This window comes from Canis lupus, chromosome 28 (genome assembly GCF_003254725.2).
Source record: "Canis lupus dingo isolate Sandy chromosome 28, ASM325472v2, whole genome shotgun sequence".
In the NCBI taxonomy this organism is placed as follows: Eukaryota; Metazoa; Chordata; class Mammalia; order Carnivora; family Canidae; genus Canis; species Canis lupus.
Genome location: NC_064270.1, coordinates 7,712,126 through 7,739,754, shown reverse-complemented (window position 1 = coordinate 7,739,754; position 27,629 = coordinate 7,712,126). Strand labels below are relative to the sequence as shown.

Below are 27,629 nucleotides of genomic sequence, written 5' to 3'. Positions count from 1 at the left end.
TGTAATCTGCCTTCCCTTCCTTCATTTTGCGGGTCTGTACGCTGGTTGCACAAAGCAAAAGAAGGGAAGGCCTGCTCCTCCCAAATGCTGCAGCCATTTCCATCTTCTCTCCTGTGACTCCATGTAGTCAAACCCAAGAAATTGCTTTGGAATTTTAATTCCCCCCCCTCCCCCCCGTCACATTCCTCGTGAGAGTTAGCAGTCTGTCTGGCAAGTCTGCTCTGCCAATTGCCACATACACTCAACTTCAGCTTAAACCTGGTCATGCTTATGGAGTCAGGAAACCGGTGTGGCTTGCAAGATGGAAATCAAACATAAATGAATCTGACAGTTCTGAAGCCCAGAAAGTGATTCTGCAGATTATCTGTTTCTTTTCTTTCCTTTCTTTTTTTAGGTACACATTGCCTGTCACGGAAGGAAAAGCTAATGTCACAATTCTTGACACTCAGATCCGAAAGTTGCGGTCCCGATCTCTCTCCCAGATTCATGAGGCAGCTGTGAGGATGAGGTCTGAGGCCACAGAGGTGAAATCCACACTGGCAGAAATTGAGGACTGGCTTGAAAAATTACTGCAACTGACTGAAGAGGTAGGACTTTAAACTACTCAAAGTCACTCGATATGGCAGAGAATGGATTCTGTGGAATGGCACCACAGAGAGAGAAGGTGGTTGGAGAATCTAGTTTATTATCTGGATAGTGAGCAGACCTGACAGATGGTGAAGCCAGGGAGTTACTGGGCTGGGATGCTAATGGGTAATGGGCTGAGCATCACTGAAGTGAGGACTGGAGAAGAATTTTGAGTTGGTGGTCCTGGAAAGTCTTCAAAGTAGACAAATCATTATCATGATACAATCAAATACCTCAGGTAGAGGGATAAAGTAGCACAGACTATTGAAGTGCAACTTTTGCTTGGGATTGGGAAGACCTGGGTATGAATCCTGGATCTACCATATGTAAACTTGGGTAGCCTCTGTAAGCCTCAATTTCCCCATAAGTAAAATGGAGATAATTGTGGTACTCCTTTCACAGCATTGTATAGTGAAGATTGAAGATGATGAATATAAAGGGCTTAGCACGGTGCAGGGCACACAGTGGTGCTGGATGAATGTTGGCTGCCGTTAACCTCCAGGGACAGGAAAACCAAGAGAGTAGGAGACCTGTCCATCCTCTTGAGCTTCAGAAATTTGGAAGAAGGGGGATCATAATATATCTGTGGATAGAAATACATTTGCAAAAACATGGGATTATAAGTAATTTTTATTTTCTGCTTTCTATGCTTTGGTACTATGGTGAACTAATATCACCTTTATAATCAGAAGAAAAGAGGTTTTAGAAAACGAAAATAATATCTCAGATTTGGCAAACATTGGATTATGAGCTGGAGATGCTTTGTCTGTGTCCTATGACAGGTATGAAACCTGTAATGCTTGACTGCTGTTGAGGGCTTTCTTCAAAGGATGGGTGAGATAAGAGGGGATATTTCCTAAAATACCTCTCAGAGCTGTGTAGGTCAGGTTTGGGGCAGGTGAAGTTCCCCCTCTGCTTCACCTTATTCCTCCTGGCCAGCTGCGGTCTGCCTCCCGGCCCTGCAGGCTTCAGCATGGTCCCAGAAGATGTGCAACTCAGGAATTCAGACAGATCTCTGAATTGCTAAGGAGAGTCCTGAGGAGCCAGCCTGCAGAGTCTCCAGTCCCTCTGAGTGTAGACTAACTCCAGCTTTTCTTCCTTTTCCATCTTCTCATATGGCCAGCCACAGAACAGTATGCCTGACATTATCATCTGGATGATCCGGGGGGAGAAAAGACTGGCCTATGCACGCATCCCTGCCCATCAGGTTCTATACTCCACCAGTGGTGAGACTGCATCTGGGAAATACTGCGGGAAAACCCAAACCATCTTGCTGAAGGTAAGGATTCATCCCTATGCAACATGAAACACTAAACGCAAAACCCGCATTCCCAAGAAAGGGGCTGCTTTATCTGCCAATCACTGAATACCTAATATGATCGTGATCAATTCCCACCCATTCTAGCACTTTCCCGTAGGCTGGTAATTCCTAGAGAGTCTGGGGTCTGCTGGCATTCAGTCAAGGACACTTCCGTAGAGATCTCTTTGACACCAATACTAATGTGACATTGGGAATGCTGTGCTTTCTGGCATGATTTTTCCTCTTATTTCTAATGTCTTGTGCTAAGCAATGCCTCCTTCCCTTCCCTTCTGATAAGTGTTCAGGAAGTAGAAAAAAAAAAAGAGAACATAATATAGATAGTCCATGGAATCCATGCCCTAACCTCAGATTGAAAACTTCGGAGAGTTTGCTGCTTTAGTGCAGTGGTTCTGAACATTTTTAGTCACGGGCTCCTTTAACAACCTGATGGAAGCTACTGGCCCTCTCTCCCAGAAGAATGCATATGTGCCACGCATCCAGTATTTAACACATGATTCAGGAGCTTCGTAGACCCCTGTAAGCCCATCCCAGGACCCTGCATCAAAAACTGCTCTGTGTATGCTTAGGGAGAACCAAAGGAGGGCCTGGGGCTGAAAACCAAGAAATCAAAATAGTCCCAGCTGTATTGGTTTGACATCTGTGTCCCTGGCCAACCCTAGCTGAAGTCTTTGGATTTGAGGAAGAGGAATAAAAATCAAGAAGAGAAAAAGCAGTCAGGGGAGAATGTTCTTTGAAAACAAGGACATATCTGCTAACTTTTAATATATGTACTCATTATTCTTTAATCAGGAGGGTGAAAATAGAACCAAAGTGATTATCTTCCTTCAAATATCTCTTGGTGGAACAAATGTTACTTAAGATAGAACCACAATTATGATTGTGCCTGTCAGCAGTTGGTGGAGGCAAACCGATTAATAAATAAAATTTCACAGTTGGTGAGAGAGGAAGGCAAAATGGTATTCTCTGTGTTAGTTTTTAGAATTTGGTGGATAAACAGCAAAATGCTTTCAAGACAATGTTATATGTATTTATTGATTTTGTCAACACTCATTATCCAGTTTAGGGAGACAATTTAATTCATTGGGATTTTTTTTGCTGGTCTTGGGACATCCCCACCCTTTACACTCAAAAATATTATTGAAGACCCCAAAGAGCTTTTGCTTAGGTGGGTGATATCTATCAATATTTACTGTAACAGAAATTAAAATGAGAAATTTAAAAATATATTAATTCACTTAAAATAACAATAATTAAACCCATTCATGTCAACATAAATTACATATTTTTAATAAATTATAACTATTCTCAAAATTAGAAAGAAGACTGATACTGTTTTACATTTTTATAAACCCCTTTACTACCTGGCTTCACAGAAATATAACTGAATTCTCATATCTGCTTCTACATTTAATCTGATGCAATAAAATTTTTTGGTTGAAGTGTATGAAGAGAATCGGGCCTCACATAGATGTGTAATTGAAAAAGGGAGAAGTATTTTAATATCCTTTTCACATAATTGTGGATACACATCTTTGTTATATAATACCAAACTCAAGTAATGGCTTCTAAAAGGTGATTTGCAGTATGGAATTTGAAACCATATCAGTGAACTTTTCATTTTCGGCTACATTAAAATCTATTGGTTTATTTTGTATTTGAACGGTTCTTTTATCCGTGCATGATTTTGTAACATTTAGCATTGATTATTGAAAAAATATCACTTTATTGGGTTATACAGGTCTTCCTAGTGTTGACACATTTCATCTTGCATTGCTGAAAAAAACACATTCATTAATATCACTCGTCAGAAAAGTCTTTATGGATCAGGATGCTATCAAGCTTACCATGACAGATAGAAGTTTTCCAAAATTCTTTATTTTTACTTGAAAGCCTGAATTTAATCATTGATAACAGAATACAGTCAGTTGTTGTCCTTGAAGAGACAGGCTTACTTTGTTTATGTTCAAGGTAATGTCTGCCCCATACCCAAGTCTGAATAACCATATTTGTCTGTAAATCGCTATTTCAAGTAAAAAAGATTTCCATTAAAAAAGAAAAGCTAATTCGGTTCACATTTCAAACAATTGCACAAGAGCTTTTTCTCAAGATATACATAAATATGCAGCAGAAGTGATTTGTGTGTACTTTCCATTTCATTATACAAAATAATAAAAAGATGTACTCACAAGGGCATCTGGCTGGCTCAGTCAATAGAGCAGGCAACATGATCTCAGAGTCGTGAATGGAGCCTATTAAAAAAATAAAAACAAAAACAAAACAAAACAACAACAAAAAAGATGTACTCAGGGATCATGATTTGGTTAAGATTAGTTAATTTTTACTGTTTTATTGAGAGAATTCATAGGTAAATTTATATTTATATAAATCAATTTATATTATTGAGGGAATTCATAGGTAAAACTAGTCAGTATTTGTTTTCTCCACTGAGAGTGATGAAGAAAACCATTCCCATGGGTTCAGTTTGGTGTTACTGCCCTGATTCCTGCTGCAGTGCCTGCACTCTTACCCACCATGCTTTTGTACCAGCAGTGCACGTATCAATATAGCAAAAAAGACAAGAAACATCTTGGTATTATTAGGAAAAGAGTTTAACTCCATGAACCTCCTGGGAAAGTCTCAAGGACACAAGGAGGGGGGTCTATGGATCACACTTTGAGAACCACCACTTTGTTGTTATTATAATCTCTGCAGGGTCATTTGGAAGTATTTTAACTAAGCAAATGTAAAATTAGACTGGGGAGAGCAATGATTAGATCTGCTTTTGGCTTGAACTTAATGTCATAGCCTATACTGCACCCAACATCACAGAGCATGTTATTGTGCACCTCACAGTATCCGCAGGAAAAAACCCACGGACCAAAGGTGCCCGCAGAGCTGCGAGTCAACATCTGGCTGGGCTTAAGTGCTGTTGAGAAGAAATTCAATAGCTTCGCAGAAGGAACATTCACCGTCTTTGCTGAAATGGTACATTCAATGACATCACTATCGTTTCCTCATTGGGGGGAATCCTGTTACTTGTCATCCTTAGAGAAAACATTCATCCATGTGCTAATATTAGACCTCAGTTCTCTGCAGAATCCCCCACCACTCCCATCCCCCACCAACTTTCTGGTGGTCTCTGAGGTACTTCACATGTGCTAACAGTCTTGCCCATCTCCGTGCCTAGATTTTACTATAGGCATGCTGGCTACCAAGTAGAAGTAGTGGGAACACTCTGCTTCTCCATTCTATGTCCTTGTCACTTAGAAACCAAAGGAGCTGTGCACACACCCCCAGGTCTCAAAGCCCCTTGTGATAATAGCTTCTTTAGCTGCTTCCTGGAGTTTATCTCCTTTCAAGGTTCAGAAACTATATCTGAGACAGGTAATGTTGTGGCTGCTTAAACCCAATTTCCCCATCAAGCCTCTACTCAAACTTCTTCCTTCCTTCTTCAGCCTCAAACCCCCCTGTCAGGTGCAAATCATCTTTTCAGTGGCTCATCAGCAGAAAAATGGAAATTTCAGCTTGCACCCAAACAGGGACACTCACTGGCAAATCTCAAGCCTTTTAGTGGTTGACATTGTGAAGAGCAAACCATTGTAGATTTATAACTTCTAACTTAGACAGAAATGCCCTATAAACAGGAGTCTGTTTTTGCCACTAAAGCTGCTTCTAGAAAGGTTTTGGTCTTCATCCCCACTACATTCGAAGGGATGAAGGCACAGAACTTTTAGGCACCATAAAGATTGGACCTTTAAAGGACCTTCATAATGTCAGACAGATTCTTTGTAGACTGCCTGCAAAAGGTACCATCAGTTATAATGTTGATTCTGTGGAGAAATGCGCCCCAAGTTTTAGGCAGTAGACTTTACAAATAAGCTCTTAAAATGAGGACTTTATGTGTATTTTAAAAATTAGGTTCGGAGAACCTTTTGGAGCCATTCAATATAATAATGGGAGCAACTAGTGTGCTATACCACTGTTTACAAAGCACTTTTGATTGCACATTTGAACAATTCTATGAGAACTGGTGGTATTATCCCCAATTAATAAATGGGAATACTGAGTCTTAAAAAGAAGAGTGAGGTACCCAAGGTTGCATAATCAGTAGCAGCCCAAGTTAGGTCCATACCTTAAGTTCTTTCACGTTCTATCATGGTTTAGCTTAAATGGGCTTAAAAATTTATGAGTGGGCTTTATTTCTTGCTCTTTGATATGTTTTCTCTAATTGTTTTTAACAGTATGAAAATCAAGCTCTTATGTTTGGAAAATGGGGCACTTCTGGATTAGTGGGTCGTCATAAATTTTCTGATGTCACAGGAAAAATAAAACTCAAGAGGGAATTCTTTTTGCCCCCGAAAGGCTGGGAATGGGAAGGAGAGTGGATAGTTGATCCTGAAAGAAGGTAAGCCCTTCCATTTTTCTGAGAAAAAAGGGTGACAATGAAACCTTTCCCTAGATATTGCTAAATAAATCTTGTCTATCATTATTCTTGGTAATACTTATGCAATACCCACTGAGCAAACTCCATAGAAATTTAAAATAGGTCATTGGTGCCCCATAATAAAACAAAGAAATAAAAAGCACCTGGTACTAACATTCATTGAGAACTTATGGGTGAATGTATCAAGCAGTGAGCTAAGCACCAGGGTGTTAATTACTTTATTGAATCTGGCCTATATCCCTATAAGGTAGCTAGTGTCAAAAATTATGAAGGATCTGAGATGTTTAGCTAACTTGGAAGCTAACAAGGTCACCTGCCATACTTCATGGATGCTGGCAAGAGACAAGAGACACAGGACTCCTGGGTCAGAGACAAGGGACTTCACTGCCAACAGCAATAGCATGCCAGTATTAACATTTGCTTTAGTTATCTGAGCTCCAATTCCCACAGGGAGACAAGAAGATGGTCAGATGACACTTAAACATGAAGTGGTTGTGTAATAGGAGAGGAACTTAAGCTTAGGGAATCCAAATCTTTTTAATGAGTAGCAAGCATCTCAATCCCTTTGCTCGAGAGAGAGAGAGAGAGAGACTATCTCTATCTTCCAAGATTATTCCTCATATAGGTATCCTTGATGCTGTGGAAACATAAGAACTCATAGAGAATTACCTCCCAACAAATAATAGCATGATCTCCACTGTACAGGTGAGGAAAGTAAGACCTACAGAGATTAAGTAACTTGTCCAAAGACACATAGGTTGTAGGTGGTACAGTCCAGACTTAACTATTAGGCTGGAATGTCTGTAAGAAACAGTGAGAGTACACTTTAAATGGGTGAATTGTGTGGTATGAACAGTGTGTCTCAAAAGCTTGTTATTAAAAAGAAAGGAACAGTAAAGGGGAGGCAAGGATGTGTCCCCTGGAGTTAGGGTTTCTGAATGTTGCCAACAGCATCAGAGTCAGAGCTCCCTCTTCTCCGCCTCTTGACAGCAAACTTGAGTTTGGAGGAAACAAGCTTGGTAAAGTTGGAATTCAAGTCTTAAACTAGAGTTTTTCCTCTCTTTCCACATTTGTTTCCTGTGATCACAGGCATTAGAGAAGGAGGGGAATGAGTGCGCTGGGTCTGGTCTGTTCTGGTCTGGTAAGACCCAACGATTGCACATGATTGCTTGTAACCCATGACAGCTTGCTTTGGATAGAGTTGGGGTTGCTGGTGGGGACAAGGGAAATGGGATTTGAATTGGACAGAAGGAAAAAAGGGTAATGAGGACAGGGAAAGGTGGAGGCATTGGAAAAGCAGAAGGTCAAACCATGTCAAGGCTCTACGGGACCCCAGAGGCAGCAGCCAGGTCTTCTGTTCTCCTTCTCTGGGACCCAGAGAATGATGGGATGAGCTTAATTTATACAAATAGTTGGGGCTACTTCTATTCTGATTTATTTTTTTTAAAGGTTTTATTTATTTATTCATAGAGACACAGAGGGAGAGAGAGGCAGAGACACAGGCAGAGGGAGAAGCAGGCACCATGCAGAGAGCCTGATGTGGGACTCTATCCAGGGTCTCCAAGATCACGCCCTGGGCTGCAGGCGGCGCTAAACCCCTGCGCCACCAGAGCTGCCCTCTATTCTGATTTCTTTCCAGTGCTTGATTCTAGGGGAGGATTGGGCAGGGAAAAGATGTAGGGACGGTAAAAGAAAAAGACACCTCACTTGAGTGGGTACCTGGCAGGAGACTTAAGTCAAAGTTGGAGCCTCTATACTTTCATTTATGGGCTGTCAAAATAGTATCAAATCCAAGAGGAAAATTGGCATGGCAGAGAGTTGTATGGGTTTCTTAAGTACCTAAATGAAGTCTGGAGTCTTAAATGACCTGGTTTGGCCGTCAACCTAGGAAACTATCCAGAAAATTTAAACTCCTCCCTTCAGTTTGTGTTACGTAGACCATGCAAGCCATGAGTAAAAATTTCCATACTTGGCCTCAAGAGACTATTTCCACGCCATTTTTTTTTTTTTTTTTAAGTAGGGGGAATAAGGGTGGACAATATCCTATTCTTTTGAACTGTTAGCCAGGAGTTTTGCTGACCGGCCCTGAACTGAAACAAAAATATGGAACATGAGGTCTGTATAAGGAGCTGCCCACAAGACTGTTTTCCCAGTCCCCACCCTGATGACTGAGAAGGAGCAGCCCTGCTAACTTGAGGAGTCCTCTGTGATTCCGGTCTCATTGTTCCCGCAGGCCCCTTCTCCAAAAGAATGTCAGAAGTTATTAGCAGGAAGAGGAGTCTGGTGGAGAACCCCAGGGCTAGAGTAAGGAGGGAGCTGGTGTAGATGTTTCCCGGCCCCTGGGCCTCTGGGGTTGCTGGCTACCATTGCTCCTTTGGTAACTCAAGCCTCACCCACAGCTTGCTGACTGAAGCAGACGCAGGGCACACGGAGTTCACGGACGAAGTGTACCAGAATGAGAGCCGCTACCCTGGGGGTGACTGGAAGCCAGCTGAGGACACCTATACCGATGCGGTGAGGGGGCTGCTCCCCACACGGAACCTCCAGCCCTAGCTCTTTGGAACCGTGGTCTGTGAATCCACCATCCACAAGGCGTGGCCTCCCCTTCTCTTCTGCTCTGTCTTGTGTTCTGAGTAGCCACACAAGTGCACCTCTAAATATTTTCTATAGAAAAGACATTGGGCCTGTTTAACTGAATGTTGGTATATGGTAAAGTTTGAGTTGTGCAATTTTTTATTGTAAATATTTATTACTTAACTAGTTTTTTTAAATCACAAGAAATAAAATGGACATGTCTCTAAAATGTCCCAAGAGCATAAAAGGAAATGAAAAGTAAGTCTTCTCCCAGATTTACATTCCACCCCTCAGTGATAACCACTGAAAGTATGTTTCTGTTCACACTCAAATGTAAAACTTCTCTCCCGTGCCAAAACACACCTAAATAGAATTATGTTGTATGCACAGTTCAATAATTTGTGTTTTTCATACAACAAAATATCTTGGGCATCCTTTTATATCAATATGTATAGATCTATGAGCTTTGTAAAAAAATGCCCACAAGTGTCTTATTATGTGCACCCTGTATAATATATTTAAATATCCTCTCCTTGTGGACATTTTTTTATTTTTTTCCAGTCTTTGGTTTTTTTCAAGCAATGCAGCAGTAACCATCCTTATATATACATTTTTATCCACTTGTGGAAGTTTATCTCTAAGAAAGATTCCCTGGATGAGTTTGGTCAGATTTCAATGCGTATGCAGTTTTGATAAATATTGCCAAACTGCTTTCAAATAGGTTCTATGAATTTTTATTTCCAGCAACAGCATATTAGAGGGCTGTTTTCCTAAACACTCATTACCTCCACTACACCAGCTTTGTCGGAGCTTGAATCAGTGGTGCCCTGAAGTCTTTTCCATTTTCCAACTCTTAATTTAAAGTGAGGCTGTGGGGCATCTGGGTGGCTCAGTCGGTAAAGCATCTGACTCTTGGTTTCAGCTCAGGTTGTGATCGTAGGTCATGATCTCAGGGTCATGAGATTGAGCCTCGAGTCAGGCTCAGTGCTGGGCATAGAGCCTGCTTAAGATTCTCTCTCTCTCTCCTTCTGCCCCTCTCCACCACCAAATAAATAAATAAATAAATAATCTTAAAAAAATAAATTTAAAAAATAAAATGAGGCTGAGCATTTTTCCATATGTTTATGGACCACCTTTTTATGTTCTTAGGAACTTTTTCTCCTGTCAGTTTTCATGCAGTCAATACTTTAGTCAATAGGGAACCTAAACCTTGCTCAAATGTTACATGATTAACATCTAGAACTTCCAGTGATATTACCTTGTACTTGAAAACATGTGTTTTTCATGCTTTATCCATCTCTGATGGTTCCCTTCCAATATAACTCCTTATAAAGAGTCACACCATTTCATAATATTAAATTGAGCTATATGAAATTGCTGATATTTGGCCATTTTTGATCTACTACAACAATTTTCCATGGTTCAACCCAACATACCCCTAACAGAAGGTATTCTAAAAAACTAATCTTGTGTAGGGATTGTGAATAAATTGAGATTAGAGATTCCTAAATTAGCATTCGAATGCTATTGTTAAGTGTGAGTCATACTCTCACCTTTGCGTTTTATCTGACACCCTGGCTCACTTCTCTTCTTTTTTTTTCTTTTTAAAGAATGGTGATAAAGCGGCATCACCTAGCGAGCTGACATGCCCTCCAGGATGGGAATGGGAAGATGACGCATGGGTATATGATATAAATCGTGCAGTGGATGAGAAAGGTAACATTTTAGATCTATTACCTGATGGGCTCTCTGTAGCAAGGCCCTGGTTAACCCCAGAGTAAAGTTTCCTTGGTTGTGGGGCGGTGGGGAGCAGTCCTACTTCTGTCAGTCTGTGACAGTCAGGTCTTGGATATTACCTGTGACTATTCAGAAGCAGAATCTGAAGGACAATGAAGTGCTTGAACAGGTGCAGGTAGGGGTGTCATGAGTGAACACTACAAGATCACAGTGGGCCATGTTGAGATGTTGGGGATCCAGGATGAGAATATGGGAGGGAACTGGCATTTGGATATTCTTCTCTATTCTAGTCGCACCCCATAGGCTCCCTGGGAACATCACACTCAGGAAGAAGGAGTGTAAAATGCCTTATTAGTCATCCTGTTCAGCAATAATACAGATTGTTTTGGGTTTTTTGGAAGTCTAGTTAGCACACAATAATGTAGATTATTAACATAGCTTCTGTTACTGGTGTTTATCCTTTTCTATGAACAGTAACCTGAAGTTAAGTGAACTATAATATTTGGAAATATCAAAAGAGAAAATGTGATTTTTTTTTTCCCTTATAAGAGAAAGAAAAAGTATGGATAGAGAAGGGTTCAAATTGATTATAAGTTCTTTGCTGATCTTGACATACACACCAAGCCTTATAATAATAGCATTGATTGAGCACAAACTATGTGCTAAGCATAGTCCTCATCATTTGCATGCATTATTTCGGTGAATTCTTTTTAAGGAGGTATACTTTACCTTTATGCTGGGGAAATCCGGCCATAGGCAGGTTTTTTACTAACCTGCAAAAAACTTACATAGTAAATAGCCAGCGTGCAGGGATGCTGGGATTTAAACCCTGCTGTGTAACTACACAGGCCACACCCTTCAACATTGTCCCCATGGCCTCTTGCACTGTGCTTTATTCTTAGATGCACATAATTACCATGAGTGACTGGAGGGATAAAAGGGGAGGAGAACCCGGCGGGGGGGGGGGGGGGGGGGAGGGGCAACAAAGGAAGCTGTTTGAAGAGGAATCCAGGAGAAGAGAGCTGTATTCAGTTTGGTTGAATTGCAGCAAACTGAAAGGAGCGACAATGGCATTTAATGCCACAGTAGAGCATGTTGGGGGAGCAGAGACAGTGACTGGATGTTTTCTGGAAGTTTATCTGGCAGTCTGGCAAATGCATCCTTTTGGGATAACCATTTGCAAACTCTGTTCCAGGCTGGGAGTATGGAATTACCATTCCTCCTGATACTAAACCCAAATCCTGGGTTGCAGCAGAGAAAATGTATCATACTCATAGACGACGAAGGCTAGTCCGAAAACGCAAGAAAGATTTAACACAAAGCACTGCAAGCACTGCAAGGGTAAGAGTTACCACGGGAGGGAGCTAGGCTGGGGGCCATATAGAATTCCTGTTATTTGGCTATTTCTACAGAAACTGTTTGCCAATCAAGGGCCTAATGCCCTCCCTGCACAGGGGTTCTCAAAATGCACTTGCTACCCCAACCAGCAACAACACATTACCTGGGAATTTGTTAGAAATGCCTCACTCCAAACCTACTGACTTAAAAATTACAGGGGTGAGGTCCAGCAATCTGTGTTTCACAGTGTCTTCTAAGTGATCTGAAGTAGGTTAAATGATAAGAAACACTCCCCAGTAGTAATGGAAATTATTTTGCATGATGAAGTAGTGGCAATAGTTCAGTACTTAGAATAAGAAACACAAGGACTCAGGGGAGCCTGAGTGGCTCAGTGGGTTAAGCATCTGCCTTAGGCTCAGATCATGATCTCAGGGTCCTGGGATCGAGCCCTGTGGCGGGCTCCCTGCTCATCGGGGAGCCTGCTTCTCCCTCTCCCTCCGCTTCTCACACCTGCTCTTGCACACTCTCTCTCTGGCAATGTCTCCTTCTGTATCAGTTGCCTAGGTATCTCTCCATATACCCACAGTCCATCGGCCCCACAGGGGCCAACAGCCGGTCTGCTTTGTTCTTTGCTGTATCACTGGCTCATAGCACAGTGCTTGGAACAGAGTAGATATTTGTTGATGGACCAAATAATCTACCTTATCAATTAAGGGATGTTATTATTGTTGTTATGATGATGATGTTAACATTCACCTTAAAAGTTTTACTTCTGTTTTAGGCCATGGAAGAATTGGAAGACCGGGAGGGCTGGGAATATGCTTCTTTAATTGGCTGGAAATTTCACTGGAAACAGCGTAGCTCAGATACCTTCCGCCGTAGACGCTGGAGAAGGAAAATGGCTCCTTCGGAAACGCACGGTGCGGCCGCCATCTTTAAACTGGAGGGCGCCCTCGTAAGTAACAGGTCCTCAAAGCTCAGATACTATTGGTTGAGGGGGGCGCCTCGGTGGCCCAGTGGTTGAGCGGCTGCCTTTGGCTCAGGTCGTGGGGCCCTGGGATGGAGTCTCACATCTGGCTCCCTGCTCTTCGGGGAGTCTGCTTCTCCCTCTCCCTCTGCACCCCACCCTGCTGGTGCGCTCTCTCTCTCTCACTTGAGCTTGGTCTTTCTCTCAAATAAATAAATAAAATATTTTAAAAATCTATATTGGTATAGGGAAAATAGATGAGTGTTGTATACACTACTGACTCCACAGAGATTCCTCTAGTGCTGCAGAACTGCAGATAATTTGAGAAAAAAACGACACATCCTGGGTGCTCAGTAAGTCTTGTTGCCTGAATACACCATGAATAGAGGAAAGTTCTAAGAAGTTCTACCGCAGACGTGCCTATTTAATGTTATTTCACCCAGCATGTCCCACATATATCTGTTATAAAACCCTCGTTGCAGGTGACATCTGTTATCATCCCAGGTGCGGGTTCCTTGGATTATACCTTGGAAACTACAACTGTTCCATAGACCAAGAAAGTTAAATATACAGATGTGAGGGGGAGAAAAACAGGAGGATGGCTCATGGAATTAGAGAATAATTCCAATGGAAGCACAATAAAGAAGGCAGGGAGGGGGAAAGCACAAAGGTGGGAGGGATGAATACGAAAATGGCACTGGTCCCTCTAAACCAACATGGTGATTGGGAGCCATTTCCTGGTTTTATATTTTTGCACACTGACCCTGCTGTGTTCTTCTGTTGCTTATTCTCATCCTCCTCCCACCCTTTCAATCCCTTTATTTATCTTTTATGCTTTCCCTTTTGAAAATTTTCAGCATCAGGGTTTGGTAAGCCCGGACTTGAGGCAGAAAGACTGGCTTCCACTTCTTACTCTGTCACTTTCCAGCTAAGTGACCTTGGGCAAGATACTTGCTGTTCTGGGCTTTACTCATTTTTAGAAATGGAGTGATTGGATGAGAAGAGTCTCTTTTAAAAGCCACCATTCCATTTCTTTGTAATTCTTGCCTCTCTGTTTTGAGGCATTGCTAATGAACTTTTCTGCCTTTTTAGGGTGCAGACATGACCGAGGATGGAGACGAGAAGAGTGTGGACAAGCAGAAGTATAGTGCCACCACTGTATTTGGGGCAAACACTCCCATTGTTTCCTGTAACTTTGACAGTAAGTTTTAAACATGGATTTGTGCATTCCCCTGCAATGACTTATCTAAGGCCAATTCTCTGAATCACCAAATATGATTAAAATGTCTTTATGCAAATGTAACTTTTATTTTCATCATTTGATGAGGATTTTTTCAGATACAGTTTTAAAAATCATATTTGGGGTGGGGAGGTCATCAAATCATTGACTCTGATATGGTCTGTCCAATATGTGCTCATTCTATATGAAGCTCCCCGAAAGATTGTTTTAATTAGAAAAAGAGGTTCAGAAAGTTAAGTAAGGGTCGGTTCTGATGATAATCTTTAGAAATTTTGGAATGAGGCAGACCTACTATGTAATAATAATAACAAATATTTATCTAGGCCTTAGCACATGCCAGGCACTATGCATATATTAACTCATGTAATCCTCATAACCACCCTAGGAGGTGGTGTTATTATTGTCCTCATCTTAGAGGTGCAGAAAGATGAAATAACTTGCTCCAGTCTTACAGTTTGTAAGCACTGTAGACAAGATTTTAAGTAGTCTGACTCTCAGAATCTGTGCATGAATCACAATGCTCTACTATCTATCTCTTAGATTACATGTATTGTTGGGATGGGAGCAGATATACATTAATATAAAGATGGGGTATAAAAATTTTGAACTATCAAAATAACTTTTAAGTTATTTAACTTTGAACTATCAAAGAAACTTTTAGCAGATAACTGTTTCCTAGATCTGGGGCTGAAATAGTATAGGAAGCCCTATTTCTATAACTCATGGAAACCAAGTTTCATTTTAAAGGTCTGTGATGACAAGCAGTGGCCTAAATCCAGGTGTTTCACAACAGGACTGATGTTCTCCTGAGTGATACACTTGCACTGAGCTTATTGTAATATTTTTAAAGTTAGTTTTATTTTATAGGAAACAGAACTACTTTGGGAGCACATGTCATCACCACCTATGTGTTCTTTACTGTGGAGTAGATTTGAATGACCCATTTATCTCAAACATGTATTATCTCCAAATATGCCAGAAAATTTGCATTTTTCAGTGTTATGTTTCTAAGTAACCTCCATCCTCTTCTTTTTAGGAGTCTACATTTACCATCTGCGCTGCTATATCTATCAAGCCAGAAACCTCATGGCTCTAGACAAGGATAGTTTTTCAGGTAAAGGGACAAAAATCTCTGTCATACATTACATAGCAGGCCAGCTTGATTCTACTTTTCATCAGGTGGGTGCTTTTAGTAATTTCTCACAACAAAAAGTTTTTCCATATTGAGATGAGTTTGATTTGTGTGAAGTAAACTGCTCAGTCATTAAGTAATCACTGGATATGTTGAACACTATTGCTGGGTGCTGGAGATACACAGAAGATACATGGGCTTTGAATACTAATAATCATTAATTGATGAGTAATAAAAAAGCACCAAGAAGAAAAGCAATTTCTGCTCTCTACTTATACACACAGCTATATATATGGTGTGTATATATATATGTATATACACACACCCTGGGCTCTCTCTCTATATGATATATATATATATATATATATATATATATATATATATATATATATATATCATATATACACACATACATCCTGGGCTCTTGGGCTGATTGCTAAGTTAAGATCCTTTATATAATTTTTTGGTAGCTCTCTCAAGTTGACAAAGGTTCAAAAATTCACCCATTTGCCTACAATCCTCAACAGGATTGAGGCAGTTTGGAGTCCATTTTGACCCTTCTGTGGCCTTCCCCATAAAGCCATGAGATCATAAAGCCCTGAGACCCAGCTTGCTTTGTGGCCTTTGGACTGGTTCTAAGGGGAAGGCTGTGGTTAGGGCTGGGGAAAAGGTCAGGGGGCCTGCAGCTGAGGATTTGTGCTGTTGCTGATAGGATCATGAATGGTTCAGGGTCCATGTTGGCTACGTGGGGAGATTTCCACTTCAGGGCTTGAAGGCCAGCAGAGCTTTGATGGAAACACTCTTAAAGCAGTTGCCTGACACTCAGGCATGCTCACATCAATTGTGAGGTATATTCCAAGCACTGATGTAACCAACATTTGTGCATGGTTTCCTTTTCTAATAAATTAGAGCAGATTCAAAGTTATCCTTCTAAAATGCATCTCCAAAAGGGGTTTGAAGACATTTTTCTGAATATTTACCACCAGGGGGCACTCAATCATTGGAAGTCAAAGTTGAATCCTAATCCAAATTCTTGACTAGAATTGCATAAAACTCAAGACATGCCTTGCAGTTTGAGATAGAGGATATATGATCGGAGCAAAAACAAAGCGTCCCATTTGCGTGATGCCTCAGTGCTAAAACTGAAACAGCCTTTTGGATGATGCAACACTTTCAGGTTAGATATTAGGCTGTTGCTCAGAAGGGTCAGCTCCCAGGCAATTGCAGAAGTTTTGGTGAAGTTATTTAGCATGGAAGAGAAACAGATTGCTTCTTTTTTCCTTATCTTTCTTCAGCTTATTGAGGTATAATTGACAAATAAGGTTTTACACTTAAAGTATAAGTAATGATTTGATATATGTTATGAAATGTTCCCAAAACTGCATTAATTAACACACCTGTCACCTCACGTAGTTAATTCCATGTGTGTGAGACAGAACATTCAAGTTCTCCTCTCCTAGCAAATTTCAGTTATACAATACACATTCTTAACTATAGTCCTCATGTTATACATCAGGTCCAGGCCTTATTCATCTTATAACCAAAATGTGTACCCCCCAACTAACCTCTCCCCATTTCAACCCATCTCCCAGCCCCTGGCAAACATCATCCTCCTTTCTGTTTCTATTAGTTTGATTTTTGAGGAGGTGTGGGGGGACACCCACATAGAAGTGATACCATGTAGTATTTGTCTTTCTCAGTCTGGTTTATTTCACTTAGCATAATGCCCTCCAGGTTCATCTGTGTTGTCACAAATGACAGGATTCCCTTCTTTTTAAATGGCTGAATTATATCTATATATGGTATATACATAATACCACATTTTCTTTATTTATTCATCCATCAATGGATACTGAAGTTTCTCCCATACCATGGCTATTGTGACTAACACTGCAATGAACATGGGAATACAGATAGCTCTTTGAGATAATTATTTCATCTGCTTTGAATAAGTACCCAGAAGTGGGACTGGTGGATTATATGGTAGCACTATTTTTTATTTCTTGGGGAACCTCCATACTGTTTTCTGCAGTGGCTGCATCAGTCTACATTCACACCAATAGGCACAAGCATCCCCTATTCTTCACATCCTCACCAACACTGGCTGTCTCCTAACTTTTTGATGATAGATATCCTAACAGGTGTGAGGGGATATCTCATTCTAGTTTTGATTTGCATTTCCCAGATGATTAGTGACATTGAGCACCTTTTCATGTACCTTGTGGCCATTTGTATGTCTTCTTGAGAGAAACATCTCTTCAGGTCCTTTGCTCATTTTTAAATTGGGTTATTTGGGCCTTTTGGTATTTTGTATGAGTTCTTTGCATATTTTAGATATTAACTCCTCATCAGATATGTAGTTTGCAAATATTTTCTCCCATCCCGTGGGTTTCCATTTTGTTGATTGTTTCCTTTGCTGTGCAGAAGCTTTTTAGTTTGATGCAGTTCCGTTTGTTTGCTTTTGCTTCTGTTGCCTTTGTTTTTGGTGTCAAATCCAAAAAAATCATTGCCAAGACTACTATCAAGAAGCTTGCCCCTTATATATTCTCCTAGGAGTCTTATGGCCTCGGGTCTTATGTTCATGTATTTAGCCTATTTCGAGTTGATTTCCTGTATGGTGTAAAACAGGGCTCCAGTTTCATTCTTCTGCATGTGGCTGTCCAGTTTACCAGCACCATTTATCAAAGAGACTATCCTTTCTTTACTGTGCATTCTTGGTGGCTTTATCAAAAATTAATTCTATCCTTTCTCCACTGTGTATTCTTGGCACCTATGTTGAAGATTAATTGATCACATATGCATGCATTTATTTATGGGTTCTCTATTCTGTTCTGTTGGACCATGTGTCTGTTTTTATGCTAAGACCATACTGTTTTGATTACTATAGTTTTGTAATATAGTTTGAAACCAGCAAGTGTGATGCCTCAAGGTTTGTTCTTTCTCAATATTGCTCTGGCAGTCTATCTCTCAGGTGGTGGTGAGAGTCTGCGATCAGTGCAACTGGAGGTAGCACATGTGATTGAAATGAGTGCTCCTGGGGAGCTGGACTTCAGCCATGGCCTCACGAGTACTGTCTTTTTCTGTTTTAGATCCATATGCACATGTCTCCTTCCTCCATCGAAGCAAAACCACTGAGATCATCCACTCGACTCTGAATCCCACATGGGACCAGACAATTATATTTGATGAAATCGAAATCTATGGGGAACCCCAGACAGTTCTACAGAACCCACCCAAAGTTATCATCGAACTTTTTGACAATGACCAAGTGGTAGATAATTTAGAATTTCTAAGATGGCTTGGGGAATGATGGAGGTTTATAGGGATATTTGTTGGGGAATTTAAGGATTGCTTGTTTCTCTAGGGCAAAGATGAATTTTTAGGACGAAGCATGTGCTCTCCTCTGGTAAAACTAAACTCAGAAACGGATGTCACACCCAAACTTCTCTGGCACCCTGTAATGAATGGAGACAAAGCCTGTGGGGATGTCCTTGTAACTGCAGAGCTGATTCTAAGGCACAAGGTACTTACTGAGTTCTCATGTATATGTTCTTTCCTGGTAGCTGTTTAAAAAACTTGCTAATAATAATTTTTAAAAACTTGCTAATAATGCGAGACACCATTTCCTAGAACTAAGGAGAAACGTTGATGCTTCCATGTTTGTTTTACAGGATGGTTCCAATCTTCCCATCCTTCCCTCACAAAGGGCACCAAATCTATACATGGTCCCACAAGGGATCAGGCCTGTGGTCCAACTCACTGCTATTGAGGTATGCAGCTCCCTAAGTTTTATTGATCAAGTCAGATGGCATAGCTACAGAACTGTACTCTCTCATAGGAAATGGATCTTGCTACATATTCGCTTGCTGTCTCCAACAAGAGAATTTGTCCAAAAATTTGAAATATTCATGGAAACAGAAGGCTTGTTGAAAAAAAAAACAGGTCAATTCCAGCATTACTGAGGAAATCTCGAGTTCTCATTTACTAGGAGCTAGGAGACTGCTGGATTTCTCATGTCAACTGGAGAGAAGGAAGAGGGAAAGCAGACAGAGCAGTGTGCACGTGTGTGTGTGTGCACGCATATGGGTGTGTGTGTGTGTGTGTGTGTGTGTGCAGAGAGCAGGGGACCCAAAAGGGGGCCAAGATGGGAAGAAGGATGGGAGCAACAGGAAATGGTGACATGGCAGACAGGCTGATAGAGCTAACTGGTAGCTTCATGGACAGCATCTGGTCCACTCTCAAGGTCTCCCCTGGTCCAGTCAAGTGGCTGTTACCTTGGGATTTCCCTTCTCAGGCTGTCTTAGTAACAGTTCACAAAGACCAAAGCAGACGGCTTAAAACAACAGCTTTCATTTTTGAATGCTTACATATCAGACACTGTGTTAAGGAGTTTACACTTGATCCTCAGAATGATCCTGTAAGTGGATAATAGTGTCGGTCCTGCTTGCAGACGAGACCTAGAGAGAGTCCTAACTTGCCAGGGTTCACAGCCAGGATTCGATTCCTGCACTCTCCACTGCTCTGCCTTTTAGCATCTCAGGCAGAAGAAAAGGGGCAAAAGTGCTTTCTCTGCATGACCTACAGGCTTTCTAGGATAATAGTCCTGGAGATTTTAGGCAAATCTGCCTATAATCTGAAAAAGTGTGCCAGTTACTAAGGAAGAAATTTTTCCTTTTCAATATTATTTGTAATATGCTGAGTTTTCCTCCTCTTTCTTTATATTGTTTTTCTTAGATTCTAGCTTGGGGCTTAAGAAATATGAAAAACTACCAGATGGCTTCTATCACCTCCCCCAGCCTCATTGTGGAGTGTGGAGGGGAAAGGGTAGAATCAGTGGTGATCAAAAACCTGAAGAAGACACCCAACTTCCCAAGTTCTGTTCTCTTCATGAAAGTGGTACAGTATCAAGACTGTAATAGTTCATGTGTGTTGAGTAGCTGAATTTTACACCAAATATGAATATATATATATATATACATCACATCCCTTGATCACCCCCCGCCACACACACACACACACACACACACACACACACACACACAGTTAATATATTTCCAAACTCTGACAGCAAATAGAAAAACCCTGCCTTGGCTTTAGCTTGCCAGTGACTTTTCTCCCTTAGATTCTCACACTATAGTAATGGTTTCTTGAAGCTTCACACATCCCTAAAAATGCAGAAATATTTATGAGAAATGCTTAGGTATTTCTTGAATAAACTCTCCATCTGTTTAGCTATCAGGTACAGACTTTTGGTCAATGCCCTGGAGGATAGAACTCTAACCCCCAGCCCTGCTCCTGAAGCTCTGCCATGGACTGGGACCTTCCAGATTGGGACTGCAAACTAGGGAAGGGGCAGCTGAGGAGGCCATTTGGGTGGTGGGGCCATGCCCTATCAGTCTGTGACTGTGCCCCACTTCCAGGTACCCTTAGAGGGCACCCACTTGGCTCCATGGAAGTCCTCCCCTGGTTGTTAAGAACAGGACAGCGTCAGATCTGGTTCACAATCCTCTGTCAGAGACCCCATAGTACTGCAGCAAGAAGAGGTCACCCAGTCCTTCCACTTTTAAAGTAGTTAAATCCTTAGCGTTTTTTTTTTTTTTTAAGTCTTCCTTTCTTACTGTACCATATAAAAAAAGATAAAATCAAGGCATTTTCTTGGCATGATGGAGTAGGGGGCCCAGGACCTTCACATTCCTTTTCCCTCCCTCATCATTTGATGTTGCTAATACACCATTCTCAAACTCTAGGATTCTGTGGTTTAACTTCTGCTTTTGCAAATGAAGAAACTGAGGCCTAGAGAGGGGACACTGTATCCAAGCCCCACAGGGAGTGTCAGGCCACGCACTTTGTGCTGCAGAGGTTACATGGAGAGGTGACAACGGGACAGTTCCGTGCCAGCTGCATTCATTCACACTCCCTGCATTTAGTCTTTGCTCTCACCTGGCAGCACAGACATCTTTCAATCATTATACAACCAGTTTGGAGGAAATCTGGAAGTAAAGTAATTTACACCAGGGACACAGCTGGCAAGTAAGGTAGCCAGAATTTGAACTTCAGTTCCTCCAACTCCAAAGCCCGTACTCTTCTCCCTACAGTGCTGCAGATAGAGTGCCACCTGGATGCTCCAAGCCAGAATCCCTGAAGTGATCGCCCCGGGCCACTCAACCCATTCTTGCCCACTCCCTGCCCCTGCCCCCAAGTTCCAGTCTGAATGTAGTCTCAGGCAGCAGGAGTGAGGAAAAGCACTCCATCAACCTGAACTTCTACTCCTGTGCAAGGCCAGAGATAAAAATTATCTGAACCACATACCAGGCACACCTTAAGACCAGCCCATGCTTCCCTAATCGGACAGTGTCACTGAGGCCACCAAATTCCACGTGGAGGAACAGGAGGAATTGAGGAAAAAGGAGCATTCCATTTGAACACTGACCTTTCAAAGCTAAGAGACCCAGCCACAGTTCCCTTGGAGATTCTGTTTTATCTCAGTTACTTCTAAATTCTAACTAATTCTAACTAAACGCTGCCTCTGCATCCTGTCACAGAGCACAGCCAGGTAATAAGGCACTATTCTAAGCGGTTCACACACATCAATTAAACAATCCTATTATTGAGGTCTACCTGGGGCATTGAAAAGTTGCCTGAGGTCACGCAGCTCCTGGTGGCAGAGCCAGGATTCAATCCCAGGCAGCCTTTAAGCTCATGCCCTTAAGCACTATGCTGCTTGCCTAGCACATAAATTCCTAAACTACTTACAGTGAGTCCCCGGGGCTACACCAAATGGGCAAAATGAGTCTGGGTTGGTCCCTTGGGTGAGTTTATTGGCGTGGTCTCGTACAGAGGAGTGATGCCTGCCCCTGTGACCCCTCAGTTCTTGCCCAAGGAGGAACTGTACATGCCTCCGCTGGTGATCAAGGTCATCGACCACAGGCAGTTCGGGCGGAAGCCCGTTGTTGGGCAGTGCACCATCGATCGTCTGGACCGCTTTCGTTGTGACCCTTATGCGGGAAAGGAGGATCTTGTGCCCCAGCTAAAAGGTAAAATGCATGTCTATAAATATCATTTTGGGCTTCTTGTGTGTGATCTGATTTAATCTTTACAAACTTCCTCAAGATAAAAATGCAGATGAGGAAACAGATTTACGGTGGGCCATGTAACTTTCTCAAGCTAGTATAGTTAGTAAGTGGCAGAGCCAAATTTGGATTCCCACCTTGTCTTGGGGAGGATCCAATGCTCAAACTGTTACTTTCTGAAGTAACCTGTCCCTGGCTGAACATAAATAATGTCTCTTCAGGAAATGTTAAGCACTTCCTAAAGTTGTCATATAGTTAAGCAGAGAGGACAAACAAGAAAATGAGTGGTTCAGTCCAGTGTGATAAGTGTTTTGGTGCAGAAATACAGGGATCCCCTCATGAGCACTGAAGCAGTGGGAGGATTTTTATTTCGTATTGCTTTCCATCTGTTGGAAACACAGATTAACACATCCCATTATTATGATGTAATTTTTTTGAAGATTTTATTTATTTATTTATTTATTCATTTATTTGAGAGAGAGAGAACAAGCACAAGCAGAGGGAGCAGCAGGCAGAGGGAGAGTGAAGCAGACTCCCCGCTGAGCAGGGAGCCTGATGCGGGGCTCGATCCTAGGACCGTGAGATCATGTGAGCTGAAGGAATACACTTAAGCGACTGAGCCACCCCAGGTGCCCCTATTGTGATGTTCTTTGAAAAATATTATTTCATTGTTGCCCATGGAGGAAAAACTGACACCTGCTGAGTTTAAATGACTTTCCTTAGGTCACATGATTAAGTAGATGATAGAGCAAGGCATAATACTTACCTTAGGGCTCCAAAGAAATAATAGTTAATGAATAGCATTTTGCTATTGCCTACTCAATAATGACTTATTTTTAGCTTATTATGTGCAGGGTCCATGTTCGGGGCTGGGAACTGGGTCACAACAGTGAAGAAGGTAAGGTCCTAGGACCCCTGGCTATCACGAGATTAGGAGAATTGGCACACACTCATCCAACTGATCGTTGGTGCCTCAAGACCAAAACAGATGTCTTCTGTTTAAGCAGCTGCACTACTCAACCAGTTCTGTTTAATCTTCTAGAAGGTTTGGTATTGATTTTACAGAGCATCTGAAATTCATCTGTTACGTGGTTCTGAGCATGCTGTATCCCTGATTCAGAGAAGAGGAAAAAATAAAATCCACAATCACACTGGGCAAAAAAAGCCTACATGAGTTTACCCAGAAATTTCCCATGCAGAGCGTTTTGTGTTGAATTGATAGTACCTAAAACAGCAACACTTTTTATAACAACAAGGATTACTGTAACTGCAGCATTGTTTTATTTGGGGTTACTAAATGGAGAGAAACTGTTATCCTAGCATTTTTCCTAGTGCTTTCATGGGACAAGGTTCTTTGATCCAAATATGTGAAATCACAAATTCTGTGACCTTTCTCTGGCCTCAAGTGTGGATCTATTGGTGTCTGTTGGTCAGGGGGGTGGGCAGGTTGGGTTTCAAGCAGAGGTCTCTGGTTAGGGACTGTAGGTAATTAATGTGAAGTGTGGTCAAGATTTCAGAGAGCTCTTCAAAGAGGAAAATCCTTAAGGAGTATGAGGCAAGGCATGGGGCGGGGGGGGGGGGGAGGAGCATAATGTTCCCAAGACCAGAATCTATTATTTTAGAGCAATCTGGTCCTTTCTTAAAACCAATAATAGATTAAGACTTGAGGAATGTGTTTGGCTGGCCTGATGTTGGAAGCATACAGAATAATGTTTTCCTCCTGTCCTTGAGGCTGTTGCTGAGAGGCTGGTAAAGCAGAGAACTGGTAAGAAGGAACTTGCATACAGTTGTATTACTGCTTGCCTGCCTGACTGGCTGTCACCTTCTGTGTCGTGGCTGTTTTGAGGGAGCCCGTCTTGGAAATGCAGAGAGTGCTGATAGATATGGGGCTTCTACTTGGATGTAAAGTAACAGCGTGGCAACTGGAGTATCATAGATGTTCAGTACTTGTCGGTCTCCCTAGCCTCCCCAGTGGCACCCTGATCTTTTCTAACATTCGTTGAGCATTTACTCTGCTCTGGCCTCTGGTATGTCAAAACACAAGCTTTAGGGTCAAACAGCCCCAGCTCACCTACTTCCACTTCCTCTGTGTTTAACCTGAGGCAACTAACTTGCATTCTCTTAGCCTCGGTTTGTTTAGCCTTTATAATGGGGATAACAGTGCATAGTCTACAGGATTATTGAGGAATTAAATGAGATAAAATACATGAAACACTTAACCCACAGCCTGGCACATAGTACCTACCTAAAAAAAAAAAAATGTGTTTTCCCTCCCCTGCTTTATGGCCTTCCTGGGTGGGTTAAACAGAAAGTTCTTTTGGCTTGGCAGTTCCTTCCAGCTTGGTGCCAGCCTCCTGTTGAATGTCTGACTACCCAGTGCTATCTGCCATAAAGAGTGACCATATCCCTTACCCACACCCCTGCCCTGGGGCTAAGGCTTTGGTGGAACCAAACTGGGTGGGCCCAGGGGCTACCCTTGAGTTCTTGCTCTAATTCCAAAGCCGAGAGCCACAAATACAGTTGATCCTTGAACAACAGCAGGGGTTAGGAGTGCTGACCTCCTGCAGTCAGAAATCCATGTCCAGCTTTGACTTCCCTAAAGCTTAACTACCAATAGCTTCCTGTTGACTGGAAGGCTTAAATAGCAATGACATAAACGGTCCATTAACACATATTTTGTATGTTGCATGTATTATATACGGTATTCTTACAATGAAGTAAACTGGAGAGAAGAAAACATTAAGAGAATCACAAAGAAGAGAAGATACATGTACAGTACTGTACAATATGGAAAAAAAATCCACATGTAAGTGGACCCACACAGTGTTCAAACCTGTGTTGTTCAAGGGTCAGCTGTATTCTGGGAATTGCTTAAAGCCAGGGTAATGCCTTTTCCCTGCGTACACATTATGGGAACTGGCGCTGAATGAGCCTTTGCAACTTCAGACCTGAAATGTGCAACTATTCACCCTGCTTTGCTTTTGTGTCTTGGGAACAGATTCTAAGAAACAGAGGAAACAGAGGCTTCTTTAGATGGAGGTTTCCTTCCCCCCCCCCCCCCACATCCTCTAAAGACAGGTATTGACACCATTTTTTTTTGAGCACTTCCTATGTACAGGCACTGGGCTAATTGTCCAAGACAAGAGAAAAAAAATGGGCCACATCATTCCTTAAAAATGTCTAACCCTACATCACGTTTTGGGGAAAGTGATGAGTCACCTTCTCCATTCAGGTGCGGTCCTCTCTTACTCAGTAAATCCCACCCACGCATAAACTCTGCCTTCCCACTGTGACTGCTGAACTTGAACTTGGACTAGAATGTTCACTACTGTATTTTTCTAAGCATCTTAGGTGAGAAATTGTTTGTCTTGCAGCCTCCCTTCTATCTACCCCACCCTGCCGGGATGTCATTATCGAAATAGAAGACACCAAACCATTACTGGCTTCGAAGGTAGGTTTCAGAACTGATCATTGGATAATGTCAGTTTTATTTTCCAGGTGCTTAGGCATTGGGTATATTAGTCAAACAACCATTCAATGCAATTAAAAACCAGTTTATCGAGAAGATAATAGAATAAAGAATCCAATTCTTACACTCATCAATAGTTAAGATGACATTGCATAGACTAGTGTCCTCTACCCTGGGTCACCCAAGATGCTTAAAATAATACCCAGACCAGGCCCTACCTACACGAGGAAGACGGGTCTAGTAGACATCAGTGTATTTTAAAAATCTCTCCATGCAATTCTAATGTGCAGGCAGGTCTGAGAACCATTGGTGTGGACAGCCTGAATGATACCATTTGCTAGAAAGAGAAATTTCAAGAGACAGTTTATAATACAGAACATTCAGAAGAGGGACACACAAAGCAGAGCAGGTTTTTTTTCTCCACATGAAGGAGAAGTGTCATGGATTTTTAATGACCCAATTTGTCCGAGTATGGGGTATCTTAGATTTTTATACTCACTGTGGTTTTGAAGTGAAGAAATTGGTGGTGATGCTCACTCAGGACCCTATTTTAGAACCATTCCAGCCAATTCTAAAAGAAGGAAAGGGAAAAAAAAATTTAAAGGTCTCAGTCCAGAAAAAAGAAAACATCAAATATCTCCCTGTTTGTGTTGGCATTTAGGATGGACTTTCACAGCATGTTTTAATGTGCATACTGGCCAAAGAATGCACATGATTGCACTTTAATATGTTATGTCCATAAACAGTGCCTTTTAAAAAATTCACTTCCTTCCCACTTCATTAAGCTCACTAACAACTGGACCATATTAAATGTGGTCTCCACAGCCAGCACTGCATAGCAGTGTATCTGATTCTGTTCCCTGGGAATCCTCCACAGTCACAAATGACAATACCAAATTTGCAAAACTACCACATTCACTTTGTAAACGACCTCACATATTCCCAACAAAACAGTAGTGGTCTAGAGAGAAATTAAGTATTGTATACTTAAGACCCTTTATGTACATTTTCACAACTGCTCTGGAAAAAGGCAGTTTAAGATCCTGTTCTATCATCTGTCTCCAGTTTCCCTACTTCATTGTCAAACAATTCTTTTTCACACCTGCTGCCTACACAGTAGCCCTACACGGAGTGGGGGATCAAGAGGAATGAGGCCAATCTATGCCGACAATCTCACTCATTTCTTAGTAATAGTTAACAGACGACTGGGTTACTGCAGCAACACATTGTAAAAGTTGAGTTTACATCCTGGTATCTGAGTTACAGCCTAACAGCTTTCTGAGGTTTCAGTGACCCACAGTCAGTGGCAGGTCAAGTGGTCGGGAAGCAGATCGTCAGAAGGTCACAGATAGTAGCCTAACACTGCGTCACAATCCTTACATCATCCGCCTCACATCATCTCACACGTAGGCATTTTGTCAGCTCACATCATCATGAGAAGGGCAAGTTCAGCACAATAAGATATTTTGAAAGAGACCCCACATCCACATAACTTACTACACTATATTGTTAAAATTGTTATATTTTATTATTAGTTATTGTTGATCGCTTACTGTGCCTAATTTATGAATTAAACTTTATGGTAAGTATGTATGTATAGGACAAAACATTGTATGTGCAGGGTTCCATACTCCCCACAGTTTTGGGCATCAGTTACAGGTCTTGAGAGGTATGCCCTGCAGATAAGAGGGGAGCACTATACGGAGAATG

General features: G+C 41.6%; 1 protein-coding gene and 1 long non-coding RNA gene across 7 annotated transcripts in view; one reads left to right on the top strand and one right to left on the bottom strand.

The window, feature by feature from the left end:
• MYOF (myoferlin) overlaps nt 1–27,629 on the top strand; it is a 142,565-nt gene that overhangs the window by 86,329 nt on the left and 28,607 nt on the right. For all 6 annotated transcript variants that reach the window (XR_007406922.1, XM_049103616.1, XM_049103615.1 and 3 more), the window contains 16 exons: nt 395–587; nt 1,751–1,906; nt 4,802–4,933; nt 6,190–6,353; nt 8,792–8,906; nt 10,577–10,682; nt 11,899–12,044; nt 12,823–12,996; nt 14,101–14,209; nt 15,285–15,362; nt 18,470–18,651; nt 18,745–18,903; nt 19,052–19,150; nt 20,115–20,276; nt 22,249–22,414; nt 25,825–25,901. Coding sequence is in view for 5 of the 6 variants with exons in the window: in XM_049103616.1 (XP_048959573.1) it covers nt 395–587; nt 1,751–1,906; nt 4,802–4,933; nt 6,190–6,353; nt 8,792–8,906; nt 10,577–10,682; nt 11,899–12,044; nt 12,823–12,996; nt 14,101–14,209; nt 15,285–15,362; nt 18,470–18,651; nt 18,745–18,903; nt 19,052–19,150; nt 20,115–20,276; nt 22,249–22,414; nt 25,825–25,901 (2,218 nt within the window). In the remaining variant the exon portion in view is untranslated. The remainder of the gene's footprint in view (nt 1–394; nt 588–1,750; nt 1,907–4,801; nt 4,934–6,189; nt 6,354–8,791; nt 8,907–10,576; nt 10,683–11,898; nt 12,045–12,822; nt 12,997–14,100; nt 14,210–15,284; nt 15,363–18,469; nt 18,652–18,744; nt 18,904–19,051; nt 19,151–20,114; nt 20,277–22,248; nt 22,415–25,824; nt 25,902–27,629) is intronic.
• Nucleotides 581–26,546, bottom strand: LOC125753948 (uncharacterized). The gene is made up of 3 exons (XR_007406924.1): nt 26,419–26,546; nt 4,135–4,197; nt 581–1,210 (listed from the first exon to the last, which is right to left on the bottom strand). It is a non-coding gene; the product is annotated as an uncharacterized LOC125753948 (long non-coding RNA).